At 39.1% G+C, this 27,253-nt stretch overlaps 1 protein-coding gene across 1 annotated transcript in view; it reads right to left on the reverse strand.

Moving 5' to 3' along the window:
* Window positions 1-1,243: 1,243 nt before the first annotated feature.
* LOC138164854 (epoxide hydrolase 4-like) overlaps window positions 1,244-27,253 on the reverse strand; it is a 34,273-nt gene continuing 8,263 nt past the window's right edge. Inside the window, exons 3-7 of the mRNA XM_069092774.1 lie at window positions 17,276-17,433; window positions 14,782-14,910; window positions 8,490-8,593; window positions 3,549-3,697; window positions 1,244-1,962 (exon numbers count right to left, since the gene is read on the reverse strand). Coding sequence (XP_068948875.1) covers window positions 1,731-1,962; window positions 3,549-3,697; window positions 8,490-8,593; window positions 14,782-14,910; window positions 17,276-17,433 — 772 coding nt within the window. The 3' untranslated portion in view covers window positions 1,244-1,730. The remainder of the gene's footprint in view (window positions 1,963-3,548; window positions 3,698-8,489; window positions 8,594-14,781; window positions 14,911-17,275; window positions 17,434-27,253) is intronic.

Here is a 27,253-nt window from a genome sequence, read left to right on the forward strand (position 1 = left end):
CTCCTTCCCACACTATGGGATATTTTACGGAAAGCACTGTGAACCTTAGAGTTCTAGAAAAATGCTGGCAATGATTAGGAAAGACTATTTCACATTTTAGCTATGCTTTGACTTGGCACTGTTGACCATGGCCATTGGTCCAATGTTTCTGGTCTTATGTCCTGCCAAAGGAGTGCAACCCAGAGATTGGGCAACCTTCCCTTTGTTTTATAATCCTCATTTTGGGCCTTAGACATAGGTGTTCCAAGTTTCCTGAGAGCAGGGACTTACATTTCATCTGTTTTCCCCCATTGCTGGACACATTGATCAATAAAATACTTGTACCCAACACCCATTTGTGCAAGAGGAGTTGGGAGTCTTTTGAGTGATGTGACTGTTTAACTGAATAAAATAGGATGAATAATTTATGTGTATGCTTCTCCCCCCCTTGTTCTTTTCAATTTTAAATGTTTAAAGATGAATATATGGATATATAAAGAATAATATTACTTGTAGACGTATCTTATGGTTTAGTCACTTTCATTTGTGTTTACTCTTGGTGGCCCCTTGGGGGATTTTCTTGGCAAAGAGCCTGGAGTGGTTTACCATTTGCTTCTCCAGCTCATTTTACAGCTGGAGGCAAACAGGGTCAAATGCCTTGTCCCAAGTCATACAGCTAGTAAGCATCTGAGGCCAAATGTGAACTCAGGTTTTCCTGACTCCAGATCTGGTGCTCTATCCACTGCATCACCTTTGAGAGGTAGGTGTTATTATCACCATCTTACAGATGAAGAAACTGAGGCAAGCAGGGTTAAGTGACTTGCCCAGGGTCACACAGCTAGGGTCTGAGCCTGGATTTGAACTCAGTTCTTCTTGACTCCCAGTCTGGCCATCTATCTACTGAGCCACCTAACTGCTCATACATATATGCCCTGTAAATATATTACAATATTATTATTGCAAGTAATATTATTATAAATATATTACTATGATATTGTAAAAATACACTAAATTTCACCTCAGGTAATGACATCTGAAATTAGGGTACAAGACTGAACAAATAGCATTCACCTATAAGTAAATTCTATATAGAAATCTCCATTTATCTTCCAGTTATTGGGACATATGAAACCAATTTCCACAAATCAATGTGGTAAGAAATTCACAGTACAAGAGTGTTTTCATAACTCTCTTAAAGAACAGAAACACCTCTAAACATAGCTGTCTTTAGATTAACATGGTAACATGCCATGAGACCCAAAGATTTGGTAACAGATCTTTTAATGGTTAAAAAAATAGTCAAAACAAACCAAAACTTTCAATCAGTAAAATGAAAATTGACATCATCACATCACTGTTTTTTCATATGGCACACTTGTATCTTCCCATTTTAAACTTGTAAAAGGCACCATATATTAACATAATGAAGAAACTTTAAAAAAAATTCATTCAATTCCCATGATTTCTTTTTATATATATATATATATATATATATATATAAGTAAATATATTTTAAGGCAGGTATTTTATGTGCAAAACAGAAGAACAGGGGAGGAAACCCACATTAACATTATACAGTCTTACACAATCTTCTTTTTTTCAACACAGTGAAACAACTGTGTGTCAACATCATCACAATACAGTACAATGAAAACAGTGTCTTCCTTAAGAAAGCCTAAGCAGAATGCTGAAAAAGTCCTTTCAAATCATTTTTTTGGCCAAACATTTTGGCTTTTTCCTTGTCCTTAAAATCACTCATTTTTCCTCATTTCTTCTTTAAGAAATGTCCATATTAATTTATTTACTATGTCAGGTTGATCTTGCTGAAGCCAGTGACTGGCTTCGGACAAAATTGTCAGCCTGAAATGGCTCTCGACATAAATCCTTGTGACTTCAGCCATCTCCACATCCATAAATGCATCTCTTTCTCCCCATAAGAGCAATGTTGGAGTGGTCACCTTATGATACTTTAGTGGCAGGCAGCTGTGAAGAAAAGATGCAGAGGCTTACAATGCATCCTCAAAATTAACACACCATCTTTTCTAATGTGGCAGGCAGTATGTGCTCTCCTGGGAATCCAACCAACATATTCAATCTATTAAGATTCTCTCTTAAAAAGGATGCTGGAAATAATATGAGCTAACATTTGAGTGAGACTTTAAGGGTTACCAAGTGCTTTGCATGTATCATATCACTTGACCCTTTAAATAACTCAGTGTAGTAGGTGCCATTATTATCCCTATTTTACAGATGTGGAAACTGAGGTCAAGTGATATTAAGGTACTTACTCTAGAATCACATAACTAGTGTCTAAGATAAGATTTGAAACCAGGTCTTCCTGACTCTTAGTGGTTAACTGAATTTAAATTTGATTCTAGTTAGATAATTCATTAAGAAGATTCATTTATTTAAAAAAAAAGATATATAGGGCGGTTAGGTGGCACAGTGAATAGAGCACCAACCTTGGAGTCAGGAGGACCTGAGTTCAAATTCAGCCTCAGACATGTAGCACTTACTATCTGGGTGACCTTGAGCAAGTCACTTAATGCCAATTGCCCTGCTCTCCCTGCTCCAAAAAGCAATATATATATATATATATATACACACACACACACACATATATAAGAACTTCTGAATGTTGGGATGAAAGGGAGCTTTGATCTGTTTCCCTGTAACTGTTATTCATTCATTTAAGTCATATCTGACTCTTCAAGAACCCAATTGGGGTTTTCTTGGCAAAGATACTGGAATGGTTTGCTATTTCTTCCTCCAGCTCATATTACAAATGAGGAAACTGAGGCAAACAGGGTTAAGTGACTTGCCCAGGGTAACAATCTAGTAAATGTCTGAGGCCATATTTGAACTCAGGAAAAAGAATCTTTCTGACTCCAGGCCTGGTAGGGTATCCACATGCACCACCTAGCTACCCCATAAGTGTATTTAGTTTTTACTGCTTGTAAATAATTTCTGAGATGTTTTTTAAATGAACATCTGAACTCAGAAAACTTCTTATGTATTTAACAAAGCTTAATAATCTTTCTCATCATACCTAATATTTTGTTCTGCTAATAATATCATTCTATTCAAATAAACATCTATCTTATGCCATGTTAGCTGATTGACTATTGCGCACCCAAGCTATGTAACATAGGAAGGAGTGGAATAATGACCTTATGGTAATGGTAATGACCTTCCCTCCATAAATTAGGATGCAAATCATTCCTTTCATGTGACAGAAAACATGCAGATTTGTATGACTTCCCCAAACTTTCATCAGCAAATGACACAGAATGGAGGTCCACCCCGCCCCGCCCCATGACAAATAAGCTGTAAATTCCCACTTTCTTAGATGAAAATAAATAAGATAACCAAAGTTCAAACATAAAGTTTCCATTGTTCCTAGTGAAAGACACACAGACAAAAAGCAGAGCAGACAAATGAACCCAACCCACACAACTGGAACCCCCCAAAGATGAGAAAAACATGGAGCTGCTCTGTCTTGTCCTTGAGGTGAAGCCTTGAATCTCCAGAATTCAACCGGAATATTTGCCCAGCCAAAAGACACTGACCTGAAGATATTTCGGAAATGGTTAATTGGGCCCGTCAGCGCTCCAGGTTGAGAAAAGACATACACGTAAGCTTCAAGATCCTCTGGGGTTAATCTGCACCCTTTCTTTCCAATACCAGTCCTCTGGCTAGTAAATAAATGTTTCAGAGCCTGTGGTACATAAAAGGTGAGTCTTTGACATGTTGTTGCATAAATCCAATCATTGCTTTCTGGTGAAGGTTGAAGTGGGGACAGCTACCCACTATGTCCCCTCTCCTCTAGACAGGTCACTCTCTTCACCCGCCCCACTCTTATTGATGTTTTTCCTTCAGCTACTTTTCCCATATGTGCATCCAGATTCTAGGAGGTCCATCACCACAAAGCTTTGCCTGAATCAATTCAATTCAACCAATATTTATTAAGCAGCTTCTATATGCAAAGGCAATTGTGCTAGGTTCTGGGGATAAAAGGAATCAGTCCTTGGTCCCAAGGAGTTTACATATTATTAGGGAGATATAATGTGTAAATGGTTAAGTATAGTATAAGATAGGGTGTGATGAGAGCTCTAGGAATAGTTGAGAGAGGAGAAAACACGAGTAGCTGAGGGATTCAGGTAAGAGAAGTTCTTTTAGTATTATATTAATAACGAATTATTAAATTGGGATGCAGGCCTTTCTTCTCCATTTCCTTATTAAGGCCCAGCTCTTCTTAAAAAGTTAGTCTCTGAAGGACATGATTGATTACTCTTAACCCTCAAAGAGCATGCTCTTCAATTTGAGGAGGGACTCCATCTTCTTGGAAGGGACCCCACCCTCACGCCCACCCTGCTAGGAAATCTAACTTTTGTATAAACAGAATCCAGTCTGGGTGAGTTCTTACCCTGGGGAAAGGAGCCCCTGTCCTTGTACCCCTCCATTAGAGTTTAGGGTGACTCAGCTCATGGAGAAAACCAACCAGAGTGGTCTGGATGGAGATGAATTCCCCAGTGCAGAGGGCTGAGGGCAACTGAGTCTCATGATCAAGCCTCATTCTCAGCAGGAGGAGCTGAAGACTTTTAGCCTACCTCCTCATTAAATGTCCACCAATCAGAGCTGATTTTCACTTGTCAAAGGAACTCCCTTTCAGAAGGGATTTAAGGTTTTCAGGACCTCCATTAAATATCTTTGGTTACTGAGAGAAACTACTGACCATCTAGTGATTGCTGGCTAGCCTAATTAATAAATTGATTGTTAATTACCCAGAAACTCTGTCTCTCTGGGTTTTTCTTTCAGCACACCCAAACTGGGCCTTGAAAAAAGAATTAGGAATCTAAGAGGTAGAGATTCATTCATTCAATAAACATTTATTAAGACCTACTCAGTAACAGTCCCTGTGAGGGAAGTAGGGGCGCCTTCCAAGATCCATACATGGAGGAAGGTGATGGAATATTCAGTTGGAGGAACATCTAGTAGTCTAGTTCGTATCGTACAAAGGGGTATGGAGAAGAGTATAATGTGAAATAAGGCTGAAAATGGAGGTGGCCTTTCAATGGGAGTCAAGAGGATATGAATTTTATGTTAGAGGTAAAAAGGGGTTACTGAAGACTTTTGAGTAGGAGAGGGACATGGTCAGACCTTGACTTGGGGATGATGGCTTTGGCGGCTGTCTGGAGGATGGTTTGAAGAGAAGAGAGACTGAAAGCCAGCAGGCTAATTAGAGAGCTATTCAAATAGCTCCGATGAGAGGTAACGAAGCCAGAACTATTGTGACAGACCTTCAGTTTGAGAGAGGAAGGGATAAATGTGAGAGATGTCATGAAACAAAACCTGTCAAGGGAGTATATGTAGGGGGGAAAAGGGAGAGGGAGAAATCAAGGGTGACTGAGCTTTCAAACTTGGATTCCAGGGTGTATGGTAAGTGCAGGATGAAGAGACCAGACAACCGGGTGGAGATTTCCCACTAGTGATGCCGGGCTGGAGTTCAGGGAAGAGATTGGGATGGGACATGCAGATTTGGGAGGCATTTGCCTCAAGGTGATAACTGAACACATAGGAGAAGGTGAGAGTAATAAAGGAGAAGAGGAGGAGAAGGGGCCCAGAGTAAAGCCTTGGGGAATACCTATGCTTAGGGAAGGCTAGAGGAAGACACTAAACAAATATGGAAGGGGCAGCCAGGTAGTTCAGTGAATAGAGCATGGGTCCTGGAGTCAGGAGGACCTGAGTTCAAATCCAGCTTCATAAACTTGACACACTTACTACCTATGTGACCTTGGGCCAGTCATTTAACCCCAATTGCCTTGCCTTTCCCCCTCCAAAAAAATTATAGATGAAAATGGGAGAGAAATAGTGAGAATAATGGTGCCTATTATTTGTTGTGAAGATCAGCTGAGGATACTATAGGTAAAGCTCTTTGCAAATTGTAAAACTATATAAATGTTATCATCACCAATATCCTTGTTGCTGCTGCTATCCACCTCTTCCTCCTCCTCCTCCTCTTCCTCCTCATTATCATCATACTACTAAAAGGAGTATTCAGATAGGCTAAAGGAGAAACATGGTAGGTAGAGCAGTATCTCAGAAGCCAAAAGAAGAGTGTCCAGAAGGAGGAAGTGGTCAAGACAAGATCAGGTAAGTCAACAAGCATTTATTAAGGGCTTACTATGTGCTAAATGCTGGGGATACAAATAAGAACAAAAAAAGGAAGACAGCCCCTGCCCTCAAGGAGCCTACATTCTAATGGGGGGAAAGGAGACAGCACACTGAAAGGGAGCTAAGATGGTACCAGGGAGGAGTGCAAGAGTCAACGATACTGAAGCAAGGTCAGGAAGGCTGAGGTAAGGCCGGTGAATTTTGAAATTAAGAGGTCGTTGGTAACTTTTGAGAAAGCCATTTCACTGGAGCAGTTAGCTTCAAAAGCCAGATCTAAAGGGGCTGTGCAGTGAGTGATGGGGTAGGAGTCTCAACAAGTCAAGAAAACACTCCTCATTTGGCCCCTAAATTGAGAAGAGAGACCTAGAAATAAAACAAGTCTAGCTCTGATGAACATGAGCATTGAACTCAGCTGAAGGTAATCAATCCCCCCTAGTGGATTCTGGATCATGGGCAGCTCTGTTCTGTGCCAGGCCGGCCAACCACAGGGTACAGAGAAAGACTTTTGTCTGTCTGCTAGCAAGGAACTGGGATAGCACTAAAAAAAGAAGACACCCAAGGAGGTAACTGGGTTCTTTTTCCCTCTCTGTGGTGAGCTTGGAAGATGAGCTAGTGGAAAAATCCCGTGAGTGGGAGAGGAAGCTAGCCCCTGGGAAGCCACAGGGAACACATAGCCCTGCTCTTGTTGAGAGAAAGGCCAGAATGCTGCTTTTGTTCTTTCGAAGGGAAAAAAAGCATCTTCTAGGCTGTGACCTTGTGAGCTACTAGAGGGTAAGAGAGAAGCTCCAGAGATCCTCTCTATCAGATATCCAGAAGGTGCAGTGCATCCCAGATTTTGTAGACAGCTGAGTCCCAGGAGGAATGAAATCCCAAGTAACCTGCCTGACTCTGGCAGAGCAGAGAATGCAAATCAACAAACAATAACCATTTATTAAGCACTGAGGCTATACAGGGGAGAGTGTGCCCCAGAAGACTGGAAGCAAATGTTTGGATTTCTGTTCCTGCTCTATCTTCTCAGTAAATATCCCTTTGTAAAAGCTAATTAATGTTGATTGGTTAAATGATTCTGGGGCTTAAATCACTGTGGGGAATTGATGATATGTGGGTGTTGAGTTAGCTAGGTGGCACAATGGATAGAGCCCTGGTTCTGGAGCAGGAAGTCCTGCATTGATCCAGCCTCAGACGCTTACTAGTTGTGTGGCCCTGGGCAAGTCACTTAACTTCTGTTTGCTTCAGTTTCCACAACTGCAAAATAATAATTGTAACTACCTCCCAGGGTTGTTGTGTGGATTAAATGAGATAATATTTACAAAGTACTTAGTACAGTACCTGACACATGGTAGACACTATAAGTGTTAGCTATGATGATGATGATATAAGGGAGATGTTAACTGTAACTAGAAGTTGATATTGGGAAGAACCCAACGTAGTGGGGTCTCAAACAGAGATCTTTAAAGAAGGGCACCCTCAACCTCTCAGGGGAACCTCGAGGATCCTGAAGGAGATGGAGCCTTGTGCTGGGGACTTGACTTCCCAGTTTGAGCCAGAATTGAAATAAGGATCCCTAAAGGCTACAAACAAGATGAAAGGTTGCAGGGATGTCAGGATCTAATGAATCATTTTAAAGGATAGTAGATCCTTGAGCATGTTTATAGGTAAGGAAAGAGCTAGTAAATAGGAGAGAAAATGAAAGGAGAGAAAGAATGATTGATAGGGCGAGCTCCTGAAAAAGGTAATTCCACTCCATATTTACTGTTCCCTTACCTGACTGCCCAGGGTACTTACTGATTTTGTTCAATTGAACACTTTATTGTGTAATGTTTTATGTTGTTCTTGAGTTGTTTCAAGCCTAATTATTTCATGTTTGTAAGTATGAAATGGTGGCATCATTTCATTGGCACAAGCACATTGGTGATCATCTTTCTGAACTCCTTTGCTCACTGAGGCCATCTCTTTCTCTGTCTCTCCTCTTAACATCTCCTGCCCTCTCTGCCATCCCTTCTCCTTCCCCAACACAAACTTGACAATCCTTGGCTTTTTATGTGGGCAGTTCAAATGCCAGTGCACTCCAAGTGTCTAGACTAATGACAGGTTTTTAAAGGCTTTCTGCATGATGCAGACAGTCAGGAATAGAGACACTGAAATGCTACCAAATGAGGGCTATTGCCTAAAATATAGAAAATAGAAACCTGGAAAATAAACAAAGCAATTAAAAAGGTGAAATATTTAAATCATACAGTAAAGTTTCCCATTGCCCATGACTTGATTCTCTTAAGGGCCAAATTTGATTAAAATCTTTCTCAGGAACATCCATAATTGCATTTATATAAGCTCACCTTGAAGTCATTTATGGTGAACATGAATTCTGGGAACCATGGCATTTGAAAGAAGAAGTAGTAGCCAGATCTGATCAGCTGTGAAGGGTGCCAGAGGATGTATTCTGAAACAAGAATGCCCAGGAATTAAAAGCAAAAAGTTATGATTTGGGGGGGGAAATGACTAGACGGAAAAATGAGTAGACAGAAAAATATACTGAGTTAAGATTATAAGGAAGTCCATCAATCATTTAGTCTTTATTGAGTGCTGCTATGTGCCAGGCACTGAGTTAGGTGCTGGGGATATAGATGTATGTTGAGGGAGTGCTAATATTTAAGAAATATAAATATGTGTAAGCCCTAAATAGGCATAAATGCAAAAATATTTACAATAGACACTAGAACTTTATTATAATACTCTTTGCTCTAGAGAGGAACTCACTATGAGGTAGGTCCATCTTAGACTATCTCCTGAAGGGATTAAAAAAATAATAATGACAAAAGTAATAATAGCATTTACATAGCACTTTAAGGCTTGCAAAGTGCTTTTACATATATTATCTCAACCCAATGAGGTAAGTGATGTTATTATTTTCATTTTACAGATGAGGAGATTCAGGCTGAAAGAGATCAAGGGACTTAGCCAGGGTCACACAGCTAGCAAGTATCTGAGGCAGGATTGGAATTTGTGTCTTCTGACTCCACAGTCAATACTCTCTCCACTTCATCCCTTAGGGGTCCCCTAGACTTTGCTAATGAAATATCAAAATGGCTTTGTTTGGTGGTGATTTCATCTCATATCATGCTTCCTATACTATCCAGCCTTCTACCTGGCCATTTTCTTGCCCACTCACCAGCCTTGAGCACATACCCCATTACACTTACCCCAGCTTTCCACCTCTTGCTCTGGGAACAGAATCAAATCCACACTACCACTGCTTTTGGAAAGGGCTTGTCAATGGACCACCCAATGGCTCTCTTCAAATCCATATGACTTCCAAACTAAAATACCCTTCCCTGGACTCTGGTCTCATATCTGTATAGTCTCCCTGTATTAGAATCTGAACTTCTTGCGGGCAGGTTTTACTTGTATTTGTTTCTCTGGGTTTAGTGTAGTTCTTAGCACACAAAAAGTCTTAAGAAAGGTTTTTCATTGATTCATTAAGATGGTCCCATTGTCTGGATCATAAGAACAGTAAAGGGGTACTATTGGAAGCGTCTTGGTGATGTATTTTTACACTTCTTTTTAACAGCAGTATGTTAGATGTTCAAAGACTTAGCAAAGACCTTTTAGAAAGTCAGGGATACACATTGTGGAGACAAGCTATTGCAGAGGAGGTTGAGGGGAAGGTCAGATACTGCCCAATTTCATGTTGGTCTGTACATGGTATCCTTGAAATTCATGCAGCCTAAGCCTCAGCCTGAGGAAAGCTGAGTTCTGCCTTGTAAGTTCACTGTCAAGGTGACTCAACTGTCTCCGGGGACATATGGGAAAGTAATTATTGGTTGTTATTGTTTAGAAGGTTTCCATAGTATCATACAATGAAAGAAGGAGAGTGGGAAGGGAATCAAAAGGCCATCTAATCAAGCACTCTCATTTTATAGATGACGAAGCAAAAATCCAAGGAAGATGGACCATGGAGGGGAAGTAACTTGGCAAGGCCACACAGGGACTGCGTGGTCAGAAGCAGTGTTTGAACCCAGGTCCTCTGATTCTGGAACCCTAATGTCTAGCTTAGTTGCTATACCCCTTCTTACAATTAATATAAGGATATATTTGCTATTTAGGCATTTTATAACTGCTGGCACCATATTTCTTTTGTGAATGTAATTGATATTGCTCATTGGAAGATGTGTTCATGCCTGCTCACATTTTCCTGTAGCTAGAATGAGAAATTGAGGACCTTTCCAATATTAAGATTGTAGATTCGGATTTTCTCCCCTGGAGAAACTTCTCCTTGGACGTAAGTTAGCTTGAGCTGTACAAGGAATGTGTTTGACACATCCAGTCTAAGTAATCTCAAAGCGTCTTCTCTCTTGAAATCTATGGTCAATTATTATACACTGTTCTAAAAGAACAAGCCCCAGACTGTTGGGCATTTTAAACTTCTATCCCTTGTGCTCAAAGCTGTTCCTTTTCACAATTGTTCTCACTTTTAATATACTCATCTCAATCTGTTGTCTGGGGGAAGGCCTCAAGGTACTAAGTATATAGGCTTTGGGACAGCTATTTTCCTCAACATTCAGAGGCCACTCTGACAATTATCTTTGCTTACTTTTGGGTTGACATCTATATTCCAAAGAGATGAAGTTTCCAGAAATGTGATACGGATAGGTGGGGCATTATCATATTGAGTTTTTTCTAACAATCTCTATTTAGCAAGAAGACCTATTTGACAACATGATTAGAGATCTTAGCATAATTAAGAGAAGAATGTAAACATATACAGAGCTCTGTAAGGTTTGCAAAACACCTCGCATACAGGACTTCATCTGTTCCTCACAACAACCCTGTGAGGTAGGGGCTGTTATTATCCCCATTTCACAGATGGGAAAACTGAGGCTAAGTTGCTCAGGGTCCCATGGCTATATAAGCGTCTGAAGTAGTATCTGAAATTTAATCTCCCTCTCCTGAAGTCCAGCATTTTGTCACTATAGCACCCAGCGGCCTTTATGATAGAATGGTTGGCAATTGTAGAGAGAAATAGATTGCTGAACTCATTGACTCAGGCTGTGCCCTAGTTCTTATTGACAGAAGAGTTTGGGAAACATCGCCAATTGTCATTTTAGTTTAACTGAGCAGCCAGCTGTCTCTCTGGCAGAATAAATTGAGCAAAAAGACTTCTGGGTTAAGTGGGCAAATGTGGAGATGGCTCCATACAAAGTTATGGGTGAAAAGGCCTCTGAGGATGACTGTCAATGTAGCCCAGTCTAAAACTCAAATTCTCTGCTGAGGGATTTGATATATTCTGCTTGGTCCTAGAGGGCAGACCTAGAGACAATGAGGAGTTTCAGAGGGACTGGTATAAGGAAAAACTTCCTAGCTCTATCCCAAAATGAAATGAGTTTCCTGGGGAGGTAATGGGTTCCCCCTCATTGGCCATCTTTAAGCAAAGCCTGGATTATCACTTGTTGGGTATGCTGGGGGAAGAGGGAGGAACTGGTTTTTTTAAATTATATTGGTTTATTTATTTATTTTTAGTTGACAGCATTCAGTCCCACAGTCCCATGAGTTTCAAATTTTCTCAGGGGGAGGAATTCTTATGAGTGTGGGTTGGACTCGAGGGGTTCTGAAGCATCTTTTGGGCCTGGACCTCTCTGGCAATCTGAGGAAGCCTATGAACCCCTTCTTAGAATTATGTTTTTAAATGCATAAAATAAAATACAGAGAAATACAAAGGAAACCAATTATATTGAAATAGAGTTTTAAATGCTTACTTAGTACAGTGCCCGGCACATAGCAAATATCTAATAAATGTTTTCTGACCTCACTTAAAAAGTCATTATTATTTTTTCTTAAAAACTCAACTTGATAGATCCTAGACTTGGAGTGGAATCCCTGGTTGATGGCCATTGAGGTACCTTCTGACTTTGAGGTTCTGTGATCCCCTGGTCCCATCTCTAATATTGAAGAGCTAGGATAACTCAAATTGTATGTTCATAATGTAGCAAAATCTGAACTCAGGGATCATTTCTAGAGGAGTTATGTAGGTATATTCCCCCATGTCTCCCCCTGTCCCAACCCTTGAAAATTTCCATTTTTCCTCTCTTGGTTTATTTTAAAGAAGGAGGGAAATCAAAGATGATTTTTCTGTGCACAATTTCCACATTCCCCAAGCTCCCCATTTCTCATAGTGACAGTTTTGAACTTAGATTGTAAACTCCTTGAAGGCAAAGACTGCTGCTTAAAAAAAATATATCCAGCACTTTGGACAGTGCTTGGCACATGTAGTCATTTTTTTCAGTTATGTCCTATTGTCCATGACCTCATTTGGGGTTTTTTTGACAAAGATACTAGAGTGGTTCACCATTTTCTTCTCCAGCTCATTTTACAGATGAGGAACTGAGGAAAACAGGGCTAAGTGACTTGCCCAGGGTCACACAGCTAGTAAGCATCTGAGGACCAGATTTGAACTCAGGAAGATGAGTCTTCCTGACTCCATGCTCAGGGCTCTATCCACTGCACCACTTAGCTGCTTCCTGGCACATGTAAGCCCTTAATAAATGTGTGTTGATTTGGCTTGATTTGAACTAGTGAAAATTTGGTAAGAACTGGTGGAAGGAGTGGGAATGGTTTAGTGAAATCCTATTTGCTAGAAGTAAATATAAGTGAGCTCACCAGTATTTTTTTCTTTCAGTTCCTCTTATCACAGCTTCAGAGTTCCTCTGAAGAGGGCTGCCACTACTGATAGCCATAGCCATCAGCCAGAAGGCAAATTAGTTTCATAGCTGCCATGACTCACTATTGTCAAACCAACATCATTGCATAATCCTTTCTTCCTGCGTTTTTCTTCCTTACCTTCCATTTAAATAAGCAAAATAGTAGCTTAAAGCGTTTGTGCATGTGTGCATAAAATTATATAAGGAATATGCTGAGATCTGCTTCTCTAAGATTGTTATTAACCTTGATTTTCCTGTTAGGGATGTTCCCAAGGCATCTCAAAGTCAACATATCCACAAGATAACTCATTATGTTTCAACTCAAACCTCCTCTTCTTTTGAACTTGCCCACTGACATTGGGACAACACTGCTTCTGGTCACTCAAGTTCACAGCCTGAGAATTATCACTGACTCCTTACTCTCCCTCATCCCACATATCTGATTGGTCATCCAGTCTTGTATCTTTCTCATTTGCCCACTTATCTACACTCATGTCTAATCCAAATCCTCTTCTCCTTTCACATCAACCACTGCAACAGCCTCCTAATTGGTCTTCATGTCTAAAGTTTTTCTCCTCTCTAATCTACCTTCTTTGTTGTTGCTGTTTAGTCATTTTGGTCATGTCCAACTCTTTGTAATTCTATTTGGGGTTTTCTTGGCAAAGATACTGAAGTGGTTTGCCATTACAGCTCATTTTTTACATATGAAGAAACTGAGGAAAACAGGGCTAAGTGACTTGCCCAGGGTAACACAACTAGTAAGAGTGTGAGCCTGGATTTGAACTTATGAAGAGGGGGAATTTTCTTTATCCCAGACCTTGCGCTCTATGCACTATGGCGCCACCTGGCTGCCCTAATCTATCCTGTACACAGGTATCAAAGTGATACTTCCAAAACAAAGGTAAAACTATGTCACTCAAACTCTACTGGCTCCCTCTCACTTATAGAATCATATTCAAAATCCTATGGCTTTTCGAAAGCCTTCACAACCAGACTCCAACCTATTTTTCCAGCTTTAGAATGTATTACTCCCTTTCATGCACTCTTTGAACCAGCGGGACTGAACTTCTTGCTGGTTCTCACATAGGACAATCTATTTCCTATCTCTATGACTTTGTCTCCCCTTGCTCAGAATGCACTCTCTTCCTTCCCTTAGTCTCCTACAATCCTTACTTTCCTTCCAAGCTCATCCTAATTGCCTCCTCTTCATGAGGATTTTTCTAATTCTACCCCGCTGCTAGTGTCTCCCTGTAAACTATGTGTGTAAGGCTGGGGCGGGGGGGAGGGGAAAAGGGAATGAGCATTTAAATAGCACGTACTATGTACCAGGTACTGTGCTAAGTGTTTTACAAATATTGTCTCATTTTATCCTCACAGCAACCCTGGAAGATAGGTGCTATAATTATCTTTATTTTATAGATGAGGAAACTGAAGTGGATGGAAGTTAACTGATTTGCCCAGGGTCACACAGCTAGGAAGTGTCCAGGTTGGATTTGAACTCAGGTCTTCCTGACTTCAGGCCTGGTGTTCTTTGCAGGGTGGTTCTACCTCACCTAGCTGCCCCATGTATATGTGTATACACACATCTATATATGTATGTATATTATGTACATACATGCATATATGTGTGTAGTGTGTGTGTGTGTGTGTACTCACAACATATCTCCCTTAATAGAATATAGGCTCAATGAGGGCAGGGATCATTTCATGTCTGATTTACGTCTTTGTATACCCAGCACCCAGCACCAATCATAGTGTCTGGCACAAAGGAAATGATTAATAAATGCTTGTTGACCAATTGATCAATTGGTTGTCACTGCATGGTATACAACTACAGGGTTAGCACAAATTTCTATTTTTTGCAGCTTGATCAACTTGGGCTCATTTGTTACGCAAAAATGAAAGCTTGCAAGTAGAGACTTGCATAACTCACCTGTGAATACATTTGGGTGAGGAAAATTAATCACAACAAGCTTGGTCACCAGTTCTGGATAACAGACGGCAATGAGCCAGGCAATCATCCCTCCCCAGTCATGGCCAATCAGAACACACTTACTGTAACCTGAAAAAAGAACAAATACATACATACATAGACACATATGTTCATAATACATATATACATTATATATATTTGCAATACATATCCACATACATACAAATATTATATAGAGAGATATTGGGGGTGGGAGAGAGGAAGGAGAATGAGAGGGGGGCAGAGGGAAAGAAAGAGAAAGAGAGGAGAGAAAGAGAGATTGGTCTACCCTCATGAACAGCAATCAGGTTTTACTTCATATGATATAGTTGCCCTTCTGATCCCTCTTTGTTCTAGTAATAATAACAACAAGCTTTGATACAATGTTTTAAGGTTGGCAAAACACTTTATAAATATCTCATTTATTTTTACAACTACCCTGTGAGGTAGGTGCCATTATTATCTCCACTTTATAGATGAAGAAATTGAGGTAGCCAGAGATAAAGTGACTTGCCCAAGGTCTCAGAGTTACTAAGTGCCTGATGTTGGATTGGTATTCAGGTCCTCCTGACTCCAGATCCAGTTCTCTATCCACTGTACTATCTTAATGTACATGGCTTCAAAAACTGCTCTGCCATCATGTTCAAGAACATCATCGAGGTCCTAGTTTCATTAATTTTTTTTAAAGAAATTGGGGTTAAATAACTTGCTCAAGGTTACACAGCCAGTTATTTCTGGGTGTGGTGCTGAGTATCAGAGCCCAGATTTGATCCCCAGGTCATCCTGACACTGGAGCCGGTGCTCTTACTCACTGTGCTACCTAGCTGCCCCTAGTTTCATTAATTTTTAAAGATCAATTATGTAGTCAATATAAAAATCACTTACTTCTTGAATGCTGAAAGAAATTTTATTTATACTAAATAAAGACAAGTATTATTAAAGTTTAAAGTTTAAAATTGTTTGCCTTCTCAATGAGAGGGAGTGGAGTGGGAGGAAGGGAGAGAATTTAGAACTCAAAGTTTTAAAAATGACTGTTAAAAAGTGTTTTTACATGTAACTGGGGGAAAAATAAAATACTAAATAAATTCCTAAAGTAAAGCTTAAGTTTATAATTCTCTAAATGTGGAGTCACATTTGTTTCTCCAATGAGTATAAAAAAATAAAACCCATTGGTCTCAACTAACAGTAGGTGGGGGATAATAGAGTCATATATTAAAATCTGAAAGGGAATTTGGAGACTGAGTCAAATGCCATCATTGCACAGAGGAGAAAATTGATCTAGGGAAGATTAAGTGACTTGCCCAGGGCCACAGAGCTACAAATTTTCTAAGGCAGATTTGAATTCAGGTCTTCCTGATCCCAAGTCTATCCACTGTACCTTAAGGAAGTCAGTGATAACCAGGAAAGTCTGAATTATAGAATTTATTTTTTCATTTTCTTATATTTTGCAATAAGCAAGCATTTATTTCCCCTCCCTACCACCTAACTCCTCTTGACAAATATGAATAGTCAAGGCAAACACATCATTCAAGTCCAAAAATGTATGTTTCATTCTACATCTTGAATCTATCACTTCTCTGTTGAGGGGCAGGGAACTTAGACCATGGTCTCTTAGACCATGGCTGATCATGGCATAGATCAGAGACCTTGAGTCTTTCAAATTCATTTGTCTTTACATCGGCATTACCATTGTATACATTGTTTTCCTGTTTCTGCTCACTTCACTCTGCATCAATTCATCCAAATTTTCTCAGTTTCTCTGAACCTATTCTTTTCCTTATTTCTTATGGTACACTAGAATTCCATTTCATTCATAAACCACAATTTGTTTATTCTCTAATTCGTAGGCACCCCTTTAAATTTTAGCTCTTTATCACCAAAAAAGCCATTATAAATGCTTTTGTACATACAGACCATCATGGAATTTATTTTAAAGCAATGCAATTTTATTACTTGAAGTCAGAATGACTGGATTCAAGTCCTGGTTACTTACTAGCTTTGTGATCTTGGGGAAATAACTTTCCCTCTCTGGGTCTCTTTTTCCTTATCTGAGAAATGAAGAGATTGGACTAAATAAAAGCTCAAATTTATATTGTGCATTAAGGGATGCAAAGTGCCTCACATATTATCTCAACAATACTGTAAGGTAGGTAATACAGGTATTATCATTTGTTTTACAGATGAGGAAACTGAGGCTCAGAAAAATTATGTCACTAAATCTCTTTGCTAAAGTAGGCTAATAAGATGTTGCTAAATTAAGATTCCATAGGGATTATTTTTTTAATGAATGAATAGTGAAAATACTTGTTTGTAAAGGAGGTCCTCTAAACTCTTTTTAACCCTCTGATTCTTTCAGGTAAGTTCAACCATCCCCTTTGAATTGCTGTTCACACTAGTGATTCACTTAGCAAAAGGAACGGTGCTATTTCTATCTGTAACAATGCTGCTCATATACCTAAAGAGTCTAAAATATCTTTTATGTCCACAACAATGCAGTCCAACTTATAGCTCTCTTGATGAATGGGAGCATCTGTTTCTCCATAACCTCTCAAATCCAAAGCTACGACTCGATATTCACTTTTAAATTCCCGTAATTGGTGTCGCCAAGAGTACCTGTGTCAGAAAGAGAAATTAAACATGGGAGATCAGGTTATCACCGTGGTATATTAAATACTACAGAATTTCTAAGTGAAAAAACCATAAACTCTTACACCATTTGAGATGAAGAAAAAGAATAACCAGTATTTACATAATGCTTTAAGTTTTGCAAAATGCATTTCAAATATTAACTCATTTGGTTCTTGTAACAACCCTTTCTGGTAGGTAGTATCATTATTCCCACTTTACAGATGAGAACTGAGGCAGACTGAAGTTGAGGATCAAACAACCGGTAAGTTTATGAAAGGATTTGAACTCAGGCGTTCCTGAAGTCAGGTCCAGAGTTCTAACTATAGTGGCTCTCAACAGAAATAGAAGTGTCTATTAGCAAGCAGAGAAGTGATGTTTAAGATGGAAATATTAGTATTCCTCATCAGACAAGAACATAGGATCTCAGATTCAGATCTGGAAAGGACTGTAGCAGTTACCTGGTCCCTCCACCTTCATAGTACGGATGAGGAAACAGAGGCCAGGAGGGGTGATGTGATTTGTCCAGAGGCAGACAGCTGGTAAGCAAAAGAATCAGACTTTGAAGCGAGGTTATCTCTGCTTCGAGGAGCATTTCTTTTTGCATTCTGCTAAACTGAGCTGTCCTTGTCAAAATCACCTTTCTCTTATGCTTTCATATACACTGGCACTGTCAATCTGCAGAGCATTAACTAAATGATGAAGCTGGAATATGGATGGTGTGAAGTCGCGTCTTTTATTTCTAGGGGTAATTAAAAGATTTCATGATGACAAAAAATGAGAGTGAAGACAGATTGGAGAAATTGACCAAAGCTCATTATCTAGACCAGCAAAAGGTGGAGCAAAAGGAGTAAAACTCTCTTTCAATGCAAGGTCATTTGATTGACCTGAGACCATCTACTTATTTCCCTAAAGAAGCACACTTTACTCACCTTACGCCACTGTAGAATGGGGCCCCATTTTTTTTTTAGCAGTAACAGCTTAGTAATGGATGAAACAGTCTAAAGATAAAAGAAAATCACCAATTACCATAGAAATATTAAAATGATAAAAGTTAGAGATAAAAATCTACTTACTAAAGTTTAAATCCTCCTATGGCAATGATTTCAAATAAAGAATAGAAGGGAAATAAATACTGGGGAGACTAAACTAAAAATTTTTAATGAGAGAAGAGTAAAATCCTAAGATCATTGAGATTTCAATCTAGATGAGAAAACAGTTTGGGATAAAAATTAGAAGAATCACAGAAGTTTTTCATCAAGAAGGGACCTTTGGAAACATCAAGATGAACCCTCTCATTTTACAGATGAAGAAACTGAGTCCCAAAGAAGGGAGGATTTTGCACGGATGGGGGAGGGGACCAACAAAGGTCTTCTGCAGTGAATTTTGAAGGACGCCAAGGAAATTAAAAGGTGGAGTTGAGGAAGGACAGCATTCCAGGTATAGGAGACAGCTACAGCAAAGGTGCTAACATGGGAGAAGATTGTCATGTACCAGGAAAAAGCAAACAAACCAGTATTCTTGGATTGTAGGGTATGTGGAGCTAAGAAAAGAGTAAGAATATGGGAAAACTAGGAAGGCACCTGATTGTTGCTGTTTAGTCAATTAGTTGTGTCTGACTCTGACACCATTTGAGGTTTTCTTGACAAAGATACTGGAATAATCTGCCATTTCCTTCTCCAGCTCATTTTATAGATGAGGAAAAGGAGGCAAACAGGGTTAAGTGACTTGCCCAAGGTCACACAGCTAGTAAGTGTTGGAGGCTGTATTTGTATTCAGGTCCTCCTGACTCCAGGTCTGCATTCTATCCACTGTACCACCTACCTTCCCCATGTATCAGGTTGTGAAGACCTTTAAATGTCCCTTCATATATTATCCTGGAGGTAATGGGACCCCCTGGCATTTAACTGAGAATCATCTTTATGTGTGTGTGAAATGGTCTGACCTTCGTTTTAGAAAAAGTGCTATGAGAAGAAAGAGACAGATGAGGCATGGCAACTGATTAGAGGTCAAATGTCATAGTTAGGGCTATGTAAATGAAGAGAAGGTTGATGAGAGATGTAGAGAAGTTAAAAAATAAGATTTGATAATTGATTAATAAAGGAGATTAATGAGAATGAGGAAAAGGAGCCTGGGATTGTTGGGTTGTCTTTCTCATTAGAATGTACACTCCCTGAAAGCAAGGACTCTCATTGCTTTTCTGTTTGTGTCCCCAGAACTTGGCATGCAGTAAGCCCCTAATACATGCTTATTCATTCATTCATTCATTCACACTAACATGAAGGCTTTAAAGTGTAAAATTGACATTAAATTTATGACGGTTATGACAGCTGATGTCCTCCCCTCCCCTCATATACAACCTCTACTGATAGGGAAGATTGGAAATTTTGAATGTCATAACTCAAGTGGCAGTTTAAGAAAAGACTCATTTGAAAGACAAAGCTCAATCTAGGACACCAGTCCCTCAGTAGCTAGTCACCAGTTCATTCCTTCCAGTATCTTATAGTCAAACACACAGAAAAAAATGTCCTGCAAAGAAACCTTGTTCTCTAGAAACAAGGAGAGCAATATATGGCTACCCTATAGAAACAGCCTTGGCTTCTATACACAACTCTCCACACCAAGTGTGCCAGGACTGAGAACTGGACACTGTGGGAACAAGGTTCCTTCACTAGCAAGGTCAAGCTATCACTCTGAAGAAGACCCTCAGCGAAGAAAAGGAGTGAGGGTGAGGGGAGGGAAGCTGAGTCTAAGTGATGACCAGCAAGAGGTCAAGTTCCCTAGTGAAGTCTGATAGTTCTTGCTTTCCTACCTGCCTTGCATACAGGATAGGGCAGAACTGCTGTCTAGCCTAGGCAGTAACAGCTGTGATGTCTGGGCAGTCTGTTTCCCTGCATTAATGAAATGCTGGAAGCATACAGTACCTTGGCAGTGTCAACACCATGGCCAGCAATCTGTCTAATTTTGTGGGGCCAAAATCTTTCATCACTTGTGGGAAATGAATGACATTAACAGCTCACATTTATATCGTGCTTTAAGGTTAGCAAATTACTTCTGTCACCACAACCCTGAAAAGGAGGTAATACAAGAATTATAATTCCCATTTTACAAATGATGAAAGGGATGCCACTGAAGTAAAAGGGATTTGGAAATATTGATAAATGCTCATTCAAGGTTGGGTAATAGTAGCTTACTTTATTATTATTATTATTATTAGTAGTAGTAGTAGTAGTTTAAGGGGGTAGTACTTTATTATTATTATCAGTAGGTAGTAGTAATAACTAGTATTTGATTATTCATATTTCCTCTAAGGGTTTTGTTTTTCTTTTCTTTTTTAATTGGGGAAGGTGGGAGAGTAAAGTGATTTTTGTTCACTGAAAAACAATTAAATTAAAATTTTTTAAACAGCTAGGACTTATATAGTGCTTTAAAGTTTGCAAAGCACTTTATTTGCATTGTTTTCCTCATTTGATCCTCACAACACTATATATCCTCACAGCACTATATAAATGTGAGTTGTTAATGTCATTCATTTCCCACAACTGATGAGATTTTGGCCCCACAAAATTAGACAGATCGCTGGCCGTGGTGCTGACACTGCCAAGTGTCAACAACTCTGGAAGGTAAAGTGCTGTTTTTCGACTTAGCTATCTTATTTTATCCACAGATAAGGACACTAAGACAAGGAGAGGTTAACTGATTTGCCCAGGGTCACACAGATAGGAAATGTCTGAGATTTAAGATTTAAACACAGATCTTCATGATTTCAAGACCAGTATTCTCTCTACTATGCCACATAGCATTTGAAATCATCTGTTACATAAAATGCAGTATCTTCTTTCTCTGAAGAAACTAATTTACCAATATATTATTCCATCTTAACTTTTTTTTCTGTAAGCTTTTCATGTTTCCTAGGATTGATGTGAGATCCAATGGAATGTAGGCTTCCTGAGGGCAAGAACTGTTTCATTTTGATCTCCACTACAAAACTCAGTGTGTGGTACATAGTAGATGATCAATCATGCTTGTGGATTTGATTGTTTGTCTTAATACCTGAAGCACTTAACAGCTTCATTCAATGGGGCATGTTACTAATTTTGGTGACATCCTTCAGGAAATGCCCCCTTGTTCACTAAAGGTAAAAATAGACTGATTTGTTCTATTCCAAACTTTAATACCCCCCAAAACCAGATAATTCAATAGGCCCTCTGATCCATGCATCAGATTTATTATTAGTTTGCATGATAAGGAATAAATTTATAATAAAGAAGAGCAAATGATCTGGCCATGGTTTGACAGTGAGGGATGACAGGTGGAAGCCAGAATACCCTAATGGCAACAGGGGTACATAAGTGGCACAGTGGGTAGAATGCCAGGCCTGGAGTCAGGAAGACCTGAATTCAAATTCAGCTTCAGACATTTAATAGCTGTGTGACCCTGGGCAAGTCACTTCACCCTGTTTGCCTCAGTTTCCTCATCTGTAAAATGATCTGGAGGAGGAAATGGAAAACCACTCCAGTATCTTTGCCAAGAAAACTCCAAAAGTGGCCACAGAGAGTTAAACATGACTGAACAACAAGTCACTGGCAATGTTAGGAGAAAATAAAGAAGGACTCTGGGATGCCAAGTGGACCCCCTAAGGCCAACTATGGTAATACAGGAGCTAATGTTACACAGGATGGACAGACATGGATGGTTTGCCATGTGCCAGATTGGAAGGCAATTTCTAAATCAATGAGATAACATCTACTTGAGGTTTTGAGGGTTTTTTGTCTTTTTCGAGGAAGACTGGGGAATTGGGATTAAGTGACTTACCCAAGGCCACACAACTAGTAAGTGTTAAGTGTTTGAGGCCAGATTTGAACTCAGGTCCTCCTAATTCCAGTGCTGGTGCTCTATTCACTGTTGCCCCAGGTTCTGAGTGTTTTCTTTCTGTGCTTTAAATAAATCAGTATTTGTGTCTTCATTTGTCATTCATAATGGGCATCCTTGGCTCTGGTGTCTTTGCTTATAAAGATGACTCCAGAATCTATGTCTCTACTCCTGACCTCTATTCTGAGCTCCAGGTTTGCATCTACAAGTGCTTGTGGAACATCCTCAGCATGAACATCCTTTTCTCTGGTACCTAAAATTCAACATGTCCAAACCACCATTTTTCTCAGTGGTCTCGTCAGTTACTTAGTTCTGCAGACTCAGATCCCTGATATCACCTGCCACTTCTGTCTTTCCTTCACTTCTCATATCTAATCAGTGACCAAGGTCCATGGATTCCATCTCTGGGAAAATCTTTTATGTATGTGTGCCATTCCTCTCACCCAATGCTGACTGCCACCATCTGAGGACGGCTTCTAAGTAACACCTGTTTGTACTCCTGCAGTTCTTAACAGGTCTTCCTCCCTTCATTCTTTACCCTTGGGATGGTCGTATGTTTCTTCTGCTTAGAAACCTTCAGTCACTCTCTATTGCCTTACTAAATCAAGTCTAGATTCTTTTGCCTGACATTCAAGATCCTCTACAACCTAATGTCCATCTTACCTCTCCACATTTATCTTAGTGTCAAACTGAACTACTTGGTGCTCTCCTAGTCACATGAATTTGTTCATGGTATTCTAGGGAAGTAGATAGAGGGGCCTGGGGATAGGAAGACCTGAGTTCAAATCTCACCTCAGACTAGTCATTTAACCTCTGTCTGCCTCAGTTTTCTCAACTGTAAAATGGGTATAACAATAGCACCTACCTCTCAGCGTTGTTGTGAGTATAAAATGAGATAATATTAGTAAATTGCTTAGCACAGTGGGTGTTATATATTATATACAAACCATCCATGTCTGTCCATCCTGTGTAGTAGGTATTATATAAATGCTAGTTAGGATTATGATGATGATATTATTACCATTATCATTATTCACCTCAATTTCTCCTTGAAATCTGATTCCTCCATCCCGTTATAACATCTTCCCTCATGGACTTCACATAGCACTTTTCTTGTATTTCCCTGGAATGCTATCGTGTTTTCCTTTGGGTTATATATATTTATATTACAGTGCTCTGCACACCATTGTTGTCTAGTCAATATTTGCTAGTTTTAATTAAGTACTTGATACTGTAACTTGTGATTTCAAATGATAAATTTGACTTAAATATAATAATGCTTATTATTTCTTTATTTATAGTTTTCAAATATGATAATATTTATTATTTATATGTTTAGTAAGCAAATGACGAATCTGTAGACTAAAATTTTGTGTGATGATTATATGAATGGACTACTTATCAGATTTTATTTTTATTTTCTGACATATAGCTAAATTCTTTATACTTTAAAGCATCAAAATATTATATAATTTAAATGAGTTTTTTTTTTTCAAAATCAGACAAGTTCCACTTTTGCTGTTAATAACAACTCTGGCAACACTTTTAAAAATGAAATATTTTCTTATATTTTGACAAATAAGATACTAGAAGTTCCCAAGAGGTAAAACGACAACTCTTCTAGTAAATTGCAAAAGACTAATTGAAAAATCTACTGTCTTCAGCTCCAGCCCTAAGTAAAAAATGTACTGACATCTAATCTACATTTCAGCTCTCAGTTCTCCCTACAGACTGTGTTGAGGGAATGGAGTATCTTTTGTCCCTTTTTGTAACCCAGATGCTTAGCACAGTCCTTGGCACATAGTAGGTGCTTGATGACAGTTTATTGACATATTGATTAAACTTATGAAATTATCCATATGCCCACTTCCTACAATGATGAGGGACATCTTTTTATTGTTGTTGTTTTAAACTCCTGAGAAAATCTGTCAAATCTTATTGCAATGATGAAGTAGACTTCAACAATGGGCAATTTTCATCTATTTGATGACCAACTATTTGAACTATTTTAAGCAACTATTTGAGGGGCAGCTAGGAGGGCACCATAGCTCATAGAATGAACATCCAGGAGTCAGGAAGACTCATCTTCCTGAATTCAAATCTGGCCTCAGACACTTACTAGCTGTATGACCTTGGACAAGTCAACTAACTCTGCCTCAGTTTCCTCATCTGTAAAATGAGTTGGAGAAGGAAATGGCAAATACTCCAGTATCTTCATCAAGAAAACCCTAAATGGGGTCTTAAAGAGTTGGACATGACTAAAAAAACAACTGAACAACAACAAAAACTAACTATTTGAGTTATTTTATCTATATTTCCCTTTGCTTCTGCCAGGCTAGTTAACAGCAAGGGGCTTATCAACACAATAGGCACTTTCTCAGGTTTTACTATATTAAAATAACAAAGATTCTTATCTTTACCAGGCAGACCCCACTTCAGATGCAGAACATCCTTTCTTCCTCTGTTTTCTGGATGTCTTGTAGAGGCTGGGCTGTTGTGATCAGGCACTTTGTGCCCAGCAGCATAAATAACCCTTTGTAAAATACTCACATGCCTCATCACTCAAGAATTTTGATGAATACATTTTTATACAGCTGGTGAGAAAAAGGACTCTAAGCATTCAAAGAAACTGCTTTGTCAGCTCAAAATATTTTTAAAACTGATTCAGAAGGAGGAGGGGAGAGGACAGCAGAATATCATCTTTTGGCAAAAGTTAATTTTATTTCAAGGGTATCTGGCCAAGGTACCTTGGTGTGTGTGGATTTGTTCTGGATCTTTGTTAGCTTTCTTTAGCTGGATAGGGAATTGCATTGTTTTTTTAAAAACTTCCTAAATCTATATAAGCAGAGCTGGACAGTGGAAAAAACACCTTCTCTGGAGCTAGAGAAATGGTTTTAAAATCCTGCCTCTGCCTCCGTCTATGTGTCATTGGATTTCACTGAGACTCAGTCCCTTTTTCTTTAAACTGTCAGGGTTGTACTACATGGCTCCTGAGGTCATTCCCACCTCTAAATCTATACTCCTGTGAATGTGTCCAAGTAAACTGACCTCCCTGGGCTTCAGTTTCCTCATTTGTAAAATAAAGGGCTTGTACCAGATATGGCCTTTCCAGTTCTAGAGCTCTGATCCCATTCCATGAACAATTCTTAGACAGTGATGGGGATACAGTATGAGAGGCTGTGTTGTTGAATGGAAAAGGGATGGACTTGGAGTGAGTGAAATGGGTTTGAATCCCAGGGTTCTGACACTTAGTTGGTATATAAAGATGGGAAAATTTAGAAGGATACTTTGCATATAATCAAGCTTCCCATAAAAGCAATATTGGAGAAGAGAGCACTGAAGAAAGGAGAGGATTACCACTCAGAACGAATAGGATGATGAGAATGAAGATCTTTTCAACTCTCATTTTTCATCTTTTCCCTTTCAAGGAGAATGATCTTTGTACTAGAAAGAATTGGAGGTAAATGAGCTAATAGAGAATTGATAACCAGAATAAGTAGGGAGACAGTAAGATAGTGCCTGGTTGTTCTTCCCAAGTTCATATCACCAGTCCCAAATGAAGAACATCTTAGGGTATCAAAAGAAAGGGGAGACAGGGTTGTTGAGACACTGTCAATTCAAAGAGAATGGGAAAGGAACCATGGTTTGGGGGAAGGGCAGAGGTCCCCATTTTTAGAAAAGTGAAGAGAATGGAGCCTATATTGGCTAGTTTTGCTTGGTTTCAGGAAATTAGGTGGAGCAGTAGACAGAGTGCCAGGCCTAGAATCAGGAAGACTCTTATCAAATCCAGCCACAAATACTTACTAGCTGTGTGACCCTGGACAAGTCACTTAACCTCTGCTTGCCTCAGGTTCCTCAACTGTAAAATGAGGATATTAATAGGGTTATTATCCCAGGGTTGTTGTGAAGATCAAATGAGATCATGTATATAAATTGATTAGTTATCATAGTTTCTGGTACATGATAGCTAATTAATAAATGTTTATTTCCTTTCTGGCAAAATTCTGGTACATATTTTTCACTGGCAGCATATTTCACTGTGTGGCACAGTAGAGAGAGTGCTGAACATGGGGTCAAGAAGAGATGTGTTCAAATCCACCTGTGGTCATGGATTCTTAAATGATCCAAACTAGGGCTTCTTAATATGGGCTCCATAACTTGATTCTGTTTGGTTTTTTTAAAAAAATTTGAGAACTGTATTTCAATATAGTTAATTTCCTTTGTAATCCTATGTATTTAAAAGCATTATTTTAAGAAGTGTTCTATAGGCTTTGCCAGACTGATGAAAAAGTAATTTGGAATTGAAAAAGCCATTTGGAATTATTCCCAAAGAGTTATAAAACGGTGTATATTTTTTGATCCATCAACACCACTGATAGGTCTGTTTCCCAAGGTGATTATGGAAAAAGGAAAATAACTTATATGTTCTAAAATATTTATAGCAGCTTTCTTTGTGGTGACAAAAAATTGGAAATGGAGGGGAAGGTTGGGGAATGGCTGAACAAGTTGTGGCACATGATTGGGATGGAATATTATTGTGTTGTAAGAAATGATGAGCAGAATGCTTTCAGAAAAACCTGGAAGACTTATATGAATTGATGTGGAGTGAAATGAGCAGAACCAAGAGAATGTTGTATATAGTAACAATAATATTGTTCCAAGAATAGCTGTGAATGACTAAGCTACTCTGCATAATATGATCTTTCAAATGAACTATGACGGGCTTATGAAGAAAGATGCTATCCACCTCCAGAGAAAGAAATGACATATGGAAGTATGTATTATTTGGTTTCTCTCTCTGTCTCTCTCTCTGTCTCTGTCTCTGTCTCTGTCTCTGTCTCTCTGTCTCTCTCTCTCTCTCTGTCTCTCTGTCTCTCTCTCTCTCTCTCTCTCTGTCTCTCTCTCTCTCTGTCTCTCTCTCTCTCTGTCTCTCTCT

This window comes from Petaurus breviceps, unplaced genomic scaffold, assembly GCF_028583685.1.
Source record: "Petaurus breviceps papuanus isolate PSGF00001 unplaced genomic scaffold, PetGlider_PUasm1.0 207, whole genome shotgun sequence".
In the NCBI taxonomy this organism is placed as follows: Eukaryota; Metazoa; Chordata; class Mammalia; order Diprotodontia; family Petauridae; genus Petaurus; species Petaurus breviceps.